This window comes from Toxorhynchites rutilus, chromosome 1 (genome assembly GCF_029784135.1).
Source record: "Toxorhynchites rutilus septentrionalis strain SRP chromosome 1, ASM2978413v1, whole genome shotgun sequence".
Lineage (NCBI taxonomy): Eukaryota > Metazoa > Arthropoda > Insecta > Diptera > Culicidae > Toxorhynchites > Toxorhynchites rutilus.
The window spans coordinates 36,044,546-36,058,706 of NC_073744.1; the positions used below are offsets into that span (position 1 = coordinate 36,044,546).

At 40.7% G+C, this 14,161-nt stretch overlaps 1 protein-coding gene across 2 annotated transcripts in view; it reads right to left on the reverse strand.

Moving 5' to 3' along the window:
* Window positions 1–14,161, reverse strand: part of LOC129767193 (cyclin G) — a 42,111-nt gene that overhangs the window by 12,639 nt on the left and 15,311 nt on the right. For both annotated transcript variants that reach the window (XR_008741500.1, XM_055767873.1), the window contains exons 3-4: window positions 12,748–13,247; window positions 5,622–5,864 (exon numbers count right to left, since the gene is read on the reverse strand). Coding sequence is in view for 1 of the 2 variants with exons in the window: in XM_055767873.1 (XP_055623848.1) it covers window positions 5,622–5,864; window positions 12,748–13,227 (723 nt within the window). In the remaining variant the exon portion in view is untranslated. The remainder of the gene's footprint in view (window positions 1–5,621; window positions 5,865–12,747; window positions 13,248–14,161) is intronic.

A 14,161-nucleotide genomic window follows, 5' to 3' on the forward strand; every position in this document is an offset into this window, starting at 1 on the left:
ATATATATATACATATATACATATATATATATACATATATATGTATATATATATATGTATATATGTATATATATATATACATATATATATACATATATACATATATATATATACATATATATATATACATATATATATATACATATATATATATATAGTTTTAAAATTATATTTAAGAATTCGGCTCCTTTAAACTTAAGTAACTGAGGCTGTAAAAATAAACGAATTAATAAAAAAATAAAGTTTGTCTTTTCGGTTGCGCGTGGCTATGTTGTGCTTTTGGTTGCATGTCGAAACTTGTTGCTATCAGAAATCGTGCCGTGCACAACATAGAGCATTTGATGAAAGGATGGGAATGATTTGAGAAGTGGATAATTTAGATGCAAATATGCTTTTTTTCGCGCTGAAGTGCATAGACAACATCGAAAGAAAAAAGCTAAATGGAAAATTTTCGATGAATTGTTTTGATTGCACAAAATTTACTTTTTGGTGATGTCAATTCCACCTCTGTAAAGCTCCTTGGACTGCATATCTTTTGTCAGTACACATTTTTTTGTTTTGCTTTATTTAAATTTATACGTTATCAGAACACCTTTTTGAAAAACTGCAATACTTTGTTTTGACCTTTGTTTTCCACGAACGTATTTTTTCTACATTTTATAAAAACGAAATTGTTTTTATTTGTTTTAGAATACATTAATTAGATTTTTTTTTACTATAGAGGCTTTAAACAACAAAGTTCATTCGCCTTTTGCCTTGAAAGACCTGTTTGAAGGTCCTGGGATCGAAACCACGGTCGTTCGATTAATAACGATTAAGTAAGATTAATGATCTCCAAACAAATAACTATATTTGCTATTGTTTACAATGAAAGGCCTTTACTCAGTTGTCTCTTTGTCTGTGATTCGGTTGGAATGGGATGATTGGAATAAAAGTTCAAAATTCCTCATATTTTTTCATAGAAAGAAGATTGGTTAAAATTGGTCACTTTTTGTAACATATCCGAAATTAAAATTATTTATTTTCTCACTTTGTAATAGTTGATTCCAGCTACCAACGCTCTCTTAACACACAAAAAATCCATTGTTAGTCCACAGAGACCGACGCAGACCACACGGAAAGTTCAGTGTCGGCCCCAGGGCAGGGCTCAACGGAATTTCTCTAAGAACTTCGTCTTCTCAACATGGTATTACTAGTAGCATTTCTATTCAGTACACAGTACAGATTTTAAATATTTAAATCGTTCAAACTCCTTCTTTATATTAATGACGATAAATCCATTGAAGATACGAATCAGCCTACTGCTGAAATTCTCTATAATAAAGAAGGATTAAGAAAAGATTAATCGATTATTTTGAGGCGATTAATCATAACAATTAGCTAACAAATATACGATTGATTGATGAACGATTAATTTGAGGAATCAGACGTCACTCCGATTGTTTTACGCTCCTGAACCCTTCTCGTAATTGAAGGACAGCCGGAATCAGAAAAGTTAAAAATAGCTGATGACTGTTTCTCTCCAGGGCTAGGGTTCACGCCCACAGCAGTATGTGTGTCATGTGTCCAAATTTACCTAGTTCCCACTCCGTTGATCGCTGTGCGCATTTTTCTCGGGGTTTGCTTACATGGTCACAACAATTCGCCGATTTCGCTTTCGCGCTGCGTACTCTGACAATGTTCAACCCCCTCCAACCCAGTGTCCATTTAATTGAAAATCGCGCTCCGTTCGTTCATCACTGTTACGAGATAAGAGACGTGCGTGAATTTGGAGTGCTTGTCGAGGAAATAACTCCAAATCACTGTTAGCTAGAAGGAGCAGCACAACGTTCAACCGAAAACATACATTCCCGAATTGAGAGGAATTTTTTATATTGGCGGAGCGCGCCGCCTGCATTGTTGATTTTATTTCACAATATGTTTGTTTTCGTTCGTTGCACGAAGCAAACGGCTAAGAGCAAATAAGCATGGTTATTTTCGAACATCATTATTGTGTTGAGACGATGGTTTTTTCTGTCGTAACGTTGTCAGAATTTTTAGCCTCGGAAGTATCATCGGAACCAATTAGAGGCGAATGAACTGAAAAGTTTAAAACCTCTATAATTCATCACGTTCGTTCGTTCGGAACTAATTATGTTTCTACAGTGAGCGTCACAAAAAATTCACCCACGGCCACACCTCTCACAATGGCTTTTATTTTTCAAAGCCTCGGATGATAAATTTCCAAATTGGTAAATCTCTTCTGTCCACTATAGCGACATTCCATTGGCTTCAATAGTGTGCGTCATCTTCGGGACGGACGGCTTATCTGTTCAATAGCTTTTCCCTTCATTAAAAGTATATGTATTTCACAACAGAGACGAAGAGAGCTCGTTACAGCAACGAGGCTCCGTTTCAGAGTGTGGTGTTCGTGTCTAGCTGGAAGATGATGCTCCCCGTATTTTGAAACCGATCAGGTAAAGCTCTTAGGTTTTCATAATTTGCTTTTACGCGTTGGCGCGGCATTTAGCTGACTCATTATTCGATTTCGCTTTCACACCAACCGGCAGGCAGAGCTTGTTTACTGTGTACGGTAAATTGTGATTATTATGATATTTCGAAAAGATCTTTAAACCACCCAGAGTCGCTTCATTTGAACACGCCCGCTATGTGTTTACTTTCCAGCGGCAAGAGCATAATTGATTTATCGATTCTCCGGGTTCAAATCGAACAATAACGCCATCGTTGGTGGTTCCCAGAAAACGATAATGGAGGTAAAATAGTATATTCGCGTTGATTTGTCAAATCGAACAATAACGCCATCGTTGGTGGTTCCCAGAAAACGATAATGGAGGTAAAATAGTATATTCGCGTTGATTTGTGTTTCGTGATCCGTAATTAACAAGAACCGACGGTGAATTTTTTTTCGTCTGCACTCTTTGAGCTGCAAGTAATACTGGCACTTCTATGTATTTTTAATTTGTGTGTGGCTCTGTGCTTTGGGTTGTATTTTATCGATGACACCGTAAGAAGATTCGCAGACAACAGTTTTAATCTGTTGTCGAGAGTATTGTACCTGGGTTTTGCAACCAGATTGAATTTCTATACCTCCAAATTGAACGAAGGGGAATTCTCGCTTAACTTTTGAAAAAGTCATATGTACCAAATGTAAACAAATCGAGTTAACGGACACACGACTGTTACTTTGAACGCCACTTTCCTCCGACGCTCGAAACGTCCGAACAACGTCCGTAACAAAGCAGTCAAAACAACACGAAGTCGAGCTTCGATCTTTTCAAGTTTTTGTTTCTTTCAGGTGTTGTTATCGATTTCAGTGCAATTCAACGAGTGATAACAATAATAATCTGTCTTTAGCACGAAATACTGGCATTTGGATTGTTGTTTAGTAGTTATTTTCAAATTCTTATCGTGCAACGTAATTTGTTAAATGAGTAAACGCGGTCATTCAAAATGTAGAGTGAAACATAGTTCGCTTTGAACTGTAAACTTGAAACTAAAATCACGAAACAACAGTAACAATTGGATTTTCAGAGTCATTATCGCTTGCTAGGAGTGAATGTAAAGATCGATTCCTTTTAAAACAATTCGCGGAATAATGTTCCGTTCTTCAGCTTCGTTTTTCTCGAGTTAGCGTAAATGTTACATTGGACCTTTTCGAAAGTTACGCGAGAGTTGTATATTCCATGTTCCCTGTCATAAAAACAATGACAAATAAATTTGTTTGAGGAAACGATAGGAAGATTAGAAGATTAAGATAATTGAGATTATCACCCAAAAATCAAAAGCACTCAGACATGTTATCAAGGTCTAAGTAAGCCAATGCATCCTTTGAGACTAACCTCAACTAACTTTAGTGATAATCAGCTTTGTTCTTGTTTACGGTCGTATTTGACTTTCGTTCGAACAACTCGGTTCGAACTTCAAAGATAACACTTTCATTTTCGTTCGAATCCTTTTGGACGAGATTTTCTTGATATTGATGAAATCAGATGCACTTTAACTTTACTAAAACATTAGAAACATAGAGCTGTATTCCGACGGATTTACATTTCGTTCCAAAGTGGTATTTCGATCGAGTTTGAATTTACCAATCTCTATATCGATTGGTAAGATGTCCGAAAGATGTCCGAAAACAAAACAGCTCGAACATTCGAATTTAAAAATAGCTCGAACAAAACAGGCAATGCGATTTGTCAAGTCGATTCGTCGTCGAATTCAATTGTCAAACGGATGCCAACAATGATATTTTTCGCATTTAAGAGCATTGGAACGAAAACTGGAACTGAACGATTTTTTCGTGCTACGAACGAAAGTATGAATGGACAAAATTTTCGAACGAAAAAAAGAATAAGGGTAAATTTCTTTCGACTCTCTTATTTGTCTGCAATCGGAGATGAATTCATGATAAATTGGGTAGTTTAAATACTATCCGCTGTTTCATGTTCAATTTTCGAATGATTGTTTTTCCTTCTGTGGTTTATCGTCGAAAAACATGTTTAACATTTGGATGTGATGGTTTTTTTACAAAAAAAAACTAAAAGAGTTGTGTCCAAGACACGACCGCTTTCCTACCGTAAAAATAAACGAATAAAAAAATACAAAAATTGTTAACTTTTTTACGTTGTTAAAATAACACACATTCCATTGAACCTCTTACAGGAAAAGAGAAAAAATGGTCAATTAATGATTATTTTGTTTTCCGTATTACAACTAGGTTTTTTACGCGTCGTGATTTTTTTTTACATCGGGGGAGAGCCATGTAGAAGACATGTCTTATTATCGAATCCCGTCGAGATTAATTCTAACGTTTCCCACGAAATCAGCGTATGACAACCATTCACCATTTCGCCCCTATGTTATGAGGGAAGATTGACTTATGGAAAAGTTCTGTCATCGGAATTTCAGACATCATTCTTAAACTGGGACCTCTGAAACTAAATGACTTCCGGTGCTGTTTTTTTACAATGCACAATGTTATCTCACCGGAAAAATACTTTCGGCGCATTATTTGACAAACCTTGATTTGAATGTGAAAATTTCAAATAATAAAAATTCCACACGATAACGCACTTAATCAGAGAACGTTACAAATAAAAATAAAAATGCAGCTCAATTAGGAATCCCCACAGAAACCGTGGACATCTACGAGCGTTTTTTTTCGTGATCCTAAATAATTAACAAGCATGTTGTTTTCACCTCAAATATTTGCGAAAAGGAAACACAAACCAACGAAAATAATCCCACTCGTCGTCATCATTGACCGCGATAAGCAAAATACCGTGCGTCACAGACGAGTATTTTTTTTCTCGGTGTCATCGTTTGTTGTCCATAATAAGGAAACAAGAGGAACTCGCACAGTAACAGCAGCGTGCTAACTGGAGAGGCAAACAAAGTTTTAAAAATAATCTTGAGGACGCGATAAACTCGAACGATTCTCATACGAGACCAGTAGCGAACACAAACATTAACTGGACGCCCTTCCGGTGACAAGGGCAAATCGCATGTAATCTATTATGAGTGAGAAGCTATAGTCTTTTTCGTACACTACCCACATCGTACACCCTACATATGTGTATTGCACAATAATGATGATATGAATAACCAAAAAAATCCAAACTTACCTGTGAAATAGCAACCAAATGATCGGCGTCGAGCTGCTGCCCATTATACTGTTTCACCGCCAGGTAAAAGGAGCTGACCGAAATGCAGGCCATATGCTTCGGCCGGACCTTCATCTTGGTCAGGAAGCGATCGACCAAGTTAATGGCCGCAAACAGGACATCGTTCGGCTGCTCGTACCAGACCTTGAGACAGCGAAGCACGTGAGCCGCGCCATCACGCGTTCCGATGGTGATTTCGCCACACTGCTCTCCGGAAGGTTCGTTTGAATATCGATATTTCGTATTCGAGACGCGACGCGTATTTGGTTTTGTGTCGAAAAAGGATGGAGAACGAATGAGAATTAATTAATTAATATTGGAATGTTTGTAAACAACTATGAGCGCGGGTCATAAGTTGGTTCCAAAGGAATGCCGACCGATCGATCGAGGGATGTGGAAAGGAGGTCAAAAGGGGGATGGGTGACAAAATATTTAAATAATAAAATATCATATCAAACACAGCTTCTGCATTGGTAACTGATGACATAAACGACGAAAGTGTCCGCATCGTATACGACCGTTTAGGCTCTCTGTAGGCAATACTATTTCTTGACTTGGCATCATGCCAAACACAATGGCACCGCAGCAAAGTGGGTGCGATATTACACGATACACCAATACGCTGGTGGTGCCTTATTTCTCGTCAAACCTGTATTTTCCTCCTGCCCACCACCCAGCCGCTGAAGAGGGCAACCGTCGTCTAGGAGCGCGATTTGTGTGTAGTATTTTTGACATTGAATTTCGAAATTCATTAAAGCGCCTATGTCTATCTCGACAGCCACTGCCCGAGGCGGTTTTACATGTGTGCGTTGCTTGCTTGTAAAGTGATTTTCTTATGATTATTTTTTGCTGTAATGTTTGTGTTTGTTTTTGCATGCCATGGACACAGCGAAACGCGCTCATCGGAACTACAAGTGTAAATCACGGTCGTTCAAGGATTCTCATTTATACCGTTTTATACCATTTCGACAACAACGATGTCAACTATATCGGTCATTCTAATATAAGCTAAGAATCAACGTTCCCGAAGGTAATGTGTTCCCGGGACAGATTGTTGTAACGTCCGAGCGATCAGGGGAGCTTGACAGTGTAGTCCAGCCACGTCACTCCATCAGAAATATGAGTCTGCATATAATATTAGAATAGTATTATCATATATCCCGCGACGGCGATAGCGTGGTCCCATTCGTATGTAAATTGTGGAACCGCGCGCTCATTATTCCACGAAGCAGCGAACTAACGGACGTGAAGCAAAAATCTCGAAATCAGAAAAGGGAACACAAATAAATGTATATATAGCATAACCCAACGCGCCGCTATTGTTTAGAGAGAGCGAGTAACATTAATTATACTCGGTGTGTACAATTGTTAGTCGTTTACAGTACTTCTCTACAAGCAATGTACACCGATTGTGCAAAATTTAAATACAATAACAGCCGACAGCGGGGGCAGCTGCGCGAGTGACCACTTTTCGACAGCTGGCTACGCACGAAAAGGGTCATTAAACGCAAAACCACGGCTCTTGAGGAAAAGCTAATGAAACAATTTTTCTACACGCTCAACAACAAACACAAACTATGAAACGCACGAAACAAGATAGTCTAGTTCAATTTTTGTTTGTAATATTCCTCCTCCAACATTTGTGCTGCCGCTTCGAAACCACTATGTTCTCGTCGTCCCCTCTTCCATGATAAGAACACTGACGACATGACGCTTCTCCCATCAAGTACAGACGAGAGGTAAAGGTAGTGAGGAACAACACAATAACATAAAACAGAGAACAAAAAAACTCTCAACTCGGTTCAAAGGTGCATTCACTCACTTGTTCGATAGACTGATTAAGACACTATCAGGAGACGCACGCCTCGAATAAATAAAGCCTGCGCGAAAGGTCTACTGTTCCTGTGTACATACTGTTCTGCTTGACTTGCTATTGATAGGGATTGTGGGGTTTACAGCAATAGGTCAAGTGGGGCCACGTGAGTATGAAGTGCGCCAAATCAATAATCAGGAGTGAAAACAAAGGAAAAGTTGCACAAGCTCAAACGATACGACTGGAGTTTCTTTTCAACAGCCCCTACACATGGATGAGCTGTTTGCCATATAGAGAATCACATTTTTTTTGGAACGATAATTTCAAGTGCTTTCGAATGAATCCAATTCTGAATTGTTTAGTCAGACATAGACAGAAGAAGCGGGCAACCCGTGCTCACCATGTCCTGTTCCACTTGGTCTAACCACCTTGCTGGCTGCGCTTCTCGCCGTCTCGTACCAGTCGGATTCCCAATGAACACCATTTTTGCAGTATAGATGTCCGATATTGTTGCAATATGTCTTGACCAACGTATCCTTCCAGATTGATCACTTTCTGGATACTGGATTCGCCGGTGAGTTACGTGAGCTCGTGGTTTATCCTTCGCCTTCATGCGTCGTCCTCCTGCAGGTTCTCTTCGAGTATTGTCCACGTTTCGTGCCCGTAGAGGACAATCGGTCTTATAAGGGTTTTGTATAGAGAACATTTCGCACGATAACTAAGTCGGTTTGACCTCAAGTGTTTTTATGTAGACCATAATATGTACGACTACCATTGATAATACGTGTCCGGATTTCGCAACTGGTATCATTGTCAGACGTTACCACTGAGAAAAGGTAGTCAAACTGGTCCACTACCTCGAACTCATCGCCGTCGATCACTACACTATTACCTAATCGTATCCTGTCGTGCTCGGATCCGGAAGCCAGCATGTATTTGATTTTAGACGCATTGATTCTCAGTCCAACTCTCTTTCTCTGCTTCTTGCTTAAGTCTGATGTAATGTTCAGCTACCGTCTCAAATGTTCTGTCGACAATGTCTACGTCATCAGCGAAGCAGATGAATTGACTGAATCTATTAAAAATCGTATCACGCAAGTTAAACGCCGCTCGTCTCATAACACCCCTTAGCTCAATGTTGAATAGTAGGCAAGAGAGACCATAAACTTGTCGAAGCCCCCTTCTTCTTCTTCTTCAATGGCACTAACGTTCCTAGAGGAACTTCGCCGTCTCAACGTAGTATTACTTGCGTCATTTTTATTAGTACTTAGTTAAGATTTCTATGCCAAATAACACGCCTTGAATGCATTCTGAGTGGCAAGCTCTAGAATACGCGTGATCACAGTGCAAGTCGGGGGAAATTTCTTTGACGAAAAATTCCCCCGACCAGAACGGGAATCGAACCCGAACACCCGGCATGTTAGTTATGACGAAGCCCCCTGCGGAACTCGAATAAATCAGATTATCCACCCGATATTCGCACATCGTAGCCATAGCCATACTCTATCCATTGTAGCCTTAATCAGTCTTGACAACTTCCCGGTGAAGCCGTTTTCGTCCATGGTTCTCCATAGCTCTTTTCGAATTATTGAATCTTTATTGAATATATTGAAGTCGATGAATAGATGGTGCGTTGGGACTTTATACTCACGGCATTTCTGGAGGATTTGCCGCAAGGTGAAAATCTGATCAGTAGTAGACCGATCTCCGATTAGGCCGGCCTGATAACCTCCCACGAATCTGTTTGTCAGTCACGATAGACGAGGGGAGATGATTTAGGTAAGTGTTCTGTTTACCAAATTCTGACAATCAGTCGATGCGGACAATTAACCAACTTTTCCGGGCCCATCTTGATAAGTTATGCTCTGATGCTATATTTTCCAGTTGATTTGTTATTCTTAAGCTGTTTGATGCCACTCTTAACTTCACCTATTGGTGGGGGATTGTGCATCTTCATTATTTACTGCACCAACATCATCGCATCTATCGTTATCTTGGTCCTCTGCCTGTGGTGTGGTGGTGATTCAGGTGTTTATCGAAGTGCTACCTCCACCTTTCGGTCACTTCACGCTTCTTCACTGTTTTAATCATGCTTCAACGGTCCTCAAGAGGAGACAACAATTGATCCAATTAAAGCGAGTTATCGCCGAAAAACGTTCAGATTATACGACCGAAATGAGTCAATAATGTTCCATCACGACAACTTTCTTCAGCCTTATAGCCCAGATCGATGCAGAACGCTTTGAGTGGAATAAGCTTATCTTCAGATCAGGGTTTCAAAAATTCACATTTTTACGCGACGGAATCCGTCAATTGCCAGAAAGATGGGAGAAAGTTGTGGCTAGCGATGAGCAATTTTTTTTTATCCCATTTATTTATTTCTTAGGCTCATTAGCATTTTATCTGTAACAGAGCCGGGTTTTTACGTGTACATGTACATATGTTTATGTTCCTATAAATTGTGAATTACACAATTAGTAGTAGTAGCCATTTAGGCGTTAGGTTTTTCTGTTCCATTACATTATGGTAAATTACACTGTAGTAGCCATTTAGGCGTAAGGGTATTCTATCTGTTCTTCCATTGTTCAGCAGACCGAACAGCGGAGACAGTTGATATTGATCATTGTTGGGTTATTTATAGAACAGCAGCCCGATGTTTCTTGCAGAGCAGAGCAGTTGTATGGATGAATCGATCTTATTTCGACCGTGGATCGTTCTCCATCGCTGATGATGGTTGCGTGGACGTAGTTATTCTATAACAACACAAAGATGGTCAATTGAGGGCCCTGAGTTTGAACTCACGATCGATCGCTTAGTAAGTGAACGCGTAACCAAGTGGCTACAAAGACCCCCGCGCGATGAGCAATACTTTGAATCATTTTATTATTCATTCCGAAATACGGAACGAATTAAATTACACTCCCAATATATAAAGTACAAAGCATTCTGTCAAAGTTGAGGCCGTGAAAGATACCAGACATTTTTTTTGACACGCATCTCACGTCCAGTATGTTTCAAAAGATTACATGATAGCAAATAAGATATGATCAGCTTGGATCAAAAGCGAGGCTGCTTCCTAATTCCAAAAGTGAATAAATAAATTGACTGAATAATTGAATTAATTGATAGACTTTTATTCAAATCCAGGCCCGCTAAAAAAACTAGCCTTGGATGTTTTTAAGACATCTCAGCGTTATTTTAAGGACGAAACTCACTCGGTTCCAATCACGCATCTATCCGCTTTGAGTCGATCATTCCCAAAGTGACGAAGCGTAATCATTCTAAAAATAACTTCCCCTACGATGTCTGTCGGTGGTTATCGCATATGGGAGAGAGGAATGTACGAAGCATAAGCACGCACACTACGACCATTTCTGGTATTCGAACGAAATCATGCTACAGCCCATACTACCAGATTATTCCGCTCCTAATAACTTCTTTTGCTAAGCTGTGCTTGCGCGAAGTTTCAGTTGTGACGATAAGAGTCATAGTGGAAAAAAGGTAGCACGAAAAGGTGCACAAGACGCGAGGGGAGCGGAACGAAAAATCTAGAATTTGCACCCAGAGTTGGAAATCAGGTTCCTGTGCGAAGGAAGCGAAGTGATGGTATAACGCAGTAGGATAATGAGTGGGGATGAGAGTGTTCACAGCAGGCCTTATTCACGACAACCCCAACAAATGAAAAAAAACAGGAGGTAGTCAACGCCGCCGCCGCCGCCAACACACGCCACGGAATGCATGTATTATTACAGCAAGGATAGGGACGGACTACGTGGCAACAGACGACCAAGCAGCCGCTTCATACAGCCATATAACGTGGGGTGTTGTGCCACGTCATCAGGTAGGCTATCGCCGACTGGAGTCGTCTGTTTGAAGCATTGCTGTCCCGTCTGTGTCCCCCACAGAGTGCAAGACCACGGTGGGACAGAGACGCGAGAAGATACGCAAAAAAAGGACGAATCAGCCGTTTGGTGAATTTTTTGTCTATTTGTCTATTTATCTATTTGTCTGAGGAGTAACAAAATACTTTAACGCTGCTGATGGCAGTGAAAATTGAATCATCGAGAACAGCACACTCGGACTAGGAGTGGGCGATCTGCATAAAAAAGATCGATCCTGTGGAATCGATTTTCCAAACGGCGTAGGGATCGATCCATCGATTAAATCGGTATCAAAGAATCGATCTTTGAAAAATTAAAAGCTTTTTTTTCGATTTATCTACTTATTCCATATGAATGTCGTCTTTTCTTTAAACAGGAAATACATATTTCATATTTTTATTCAAACATCAAAAGCATTTTGTTTTGTCATAGCATGACGACCACAGCCACAGGGCATTCATCTTGTGCCGTCAAACAGTCATTTTATTAAATAAATTGATTGAAAAAGCCCTATTAGAAATTCAACAACCACCCAAAACGATACCGCCCAGAACTTAGCTGACAATGATCCTATAAAACCCAATCGTCCCATACATCTGTCATTTAGTCGAAGCCGATTCTTGATTTTGGCGCCAGTTCTGAAAAACAACCTGTAATTGATGTCAACATCAGGATAAGTGATCCTTTGCACAGCTGCTCGGTAGCTGCCGCTAGTTTTGTCTCTGTCAGCATTTGTACAGAAGTAAACCGTAGAAGCGATCCCAATGTTGACATTATGTTTTAAAAAAATGTTAGGTGACCTTTGGTGAGTTAAAAAATCGATGTATAATGAAAAACAAATCTATAAAAAGTTTTTCTGAAATCAAAACGATCGAAAGTAAAAAAAAACGATCTTCTCAATTTTCTCGAGTACAAACCAATTACTCGAAAGCCCACGGGGTCACTTTGGGAACACATCCATCACGCTTTAACTATTGAGAATTCCGATTTCATTTACTCGAATGGCGTCCATGTGAAGGCCAAAAATAATGAGAACCGTAGAAGGGAATATCGCAAACAGGTATTTGTGAATGTGTAAAAATCAGGTTACAGAAACAAATGTCACAGAGCTGGTTGTAAACTGTCATCAAACTTGAATTGCAATAATAGTTTTCCAGCAAACTGCACAGACGACATGAGTCGCAAAAACGAAGAAGAGGAAGGCTCCTGCTAATTATCTCCCTCATTGGCTCGGCCAAAACAATTGAGCGGAAGTAAATCGTTAGAAGTTGGAGCTGAACTACATGAAGCATGTTATAACCAGCAGAGAGTAGTAGCGGTTTGATATGTGGACTGGAAATGGACTGAGAGACGGGTGCTCAAAACAAAATCAAAAATTAAATTCGGTACTTACGTCTGTTTCTGGGTACAGGAAGAGACACGGCAGGAACTTGGGCTCCAGGGTGATCAGTTCTCTCACTTTTTCCAGCATCTGATCGAACGACATATTCGGCGGCGGGGGCTGCTGATGCTGTGGCGACGATAGTAGTGGTTGTTTCTGTTGGGATAGCGACTTGGCTCCTTCAGCCAAATCTTGTGGTCCACCTCCGGCGAGATGACAGCCATTGCTGGCGGTCGCGCCGGCTAGCAGGTGATAGTTGCTCGCCTGTTCGCCATGCGACTCCATAAGAACTGCATCAGCAGCATCCGGTGTCCCAAGCCGGCCCTCTAACAACATCCGCTGATTGTGTTGCATCTCCTCGGATACCTGAACCTTGCTCAGCATCATCGATTCGTCGTCATCCATACGGGCGTTGATGGCGACGTGCTGTTGCTGATCGATGTTGTTGTTGTTCATAGTATCGACAGAATAGCAGCGTACAGGGACAGACATACTGAGGGCTGGCCTAGTACCTATGGTTTGGCGCAACACGTTGCGTAAAAGATGCAGGAAATCAGTGAAACTGGTCTCACGCCACACCCTTTTTAGGTTGGCACACTCGGCGGCAGGGCTGCCGAACAGGATCAGGAGACGCAACTTATTGTTCTGTTCGCTAATGAAATAGAACATTAACTTGGCGTTTCCTGCGCTCCCGTACGTCACGCTCCACAGCGAGCAAGGTACAAAACTTCACGCTTAAAGCGCACCTCAGATTCGATACCACCAGGAAAGCACCGTTAGTGAACCTCAGTGGATATCGAAAGAAAAAGTGCGTTCTAAGGAAGCGGCCTGTTTGTTAGTTTAATGATAAACGCAACGGAATTTTTTTCTTCTGAAATGTGACACTCAGGAACCCTCTTTAAACGCTTGCACACAGCCCAACCAGGTATACACTAGTTCAAAAAGGTTCCAGAACCCTTCAAACTTTAATACCCTTTTTATATGTAACTCAGAACTCCTCGTTCTGCGCTGCTTCGTGGGTAAATGTGTGCACACGTGTACTGACTTGTTTTATACTATAAAACTAAACCTTCGTACAAATCGGTCAGCTGTGAATCAGTGATTCCCAACGACCTTGATACGATTTTTATGGTTAGCCTTGACTGAGAGCGATCTCGCGGCGCAACCTCTCCGAAGAGAACAGATCTCTTGCGTTCTTCTTTGCGACTCGAAAAACTCCCCAAGAAGGTGAACAAGGTGCATCCAACACAACCGGAAAGTCTACGAGACAGGCTCTAGAGAGACTTTTAGGCAAACGAGTTCCTCACTTGCAAAAAAGAAACACCTGCACAGGCTCTACCTACTGTGTTGTAAATGGCCTTCGTTCTTTCTCCCACGGGACGCAGTTTCCGATTCCCAAATAAAACAGCCGGTGAGGGTACACGCG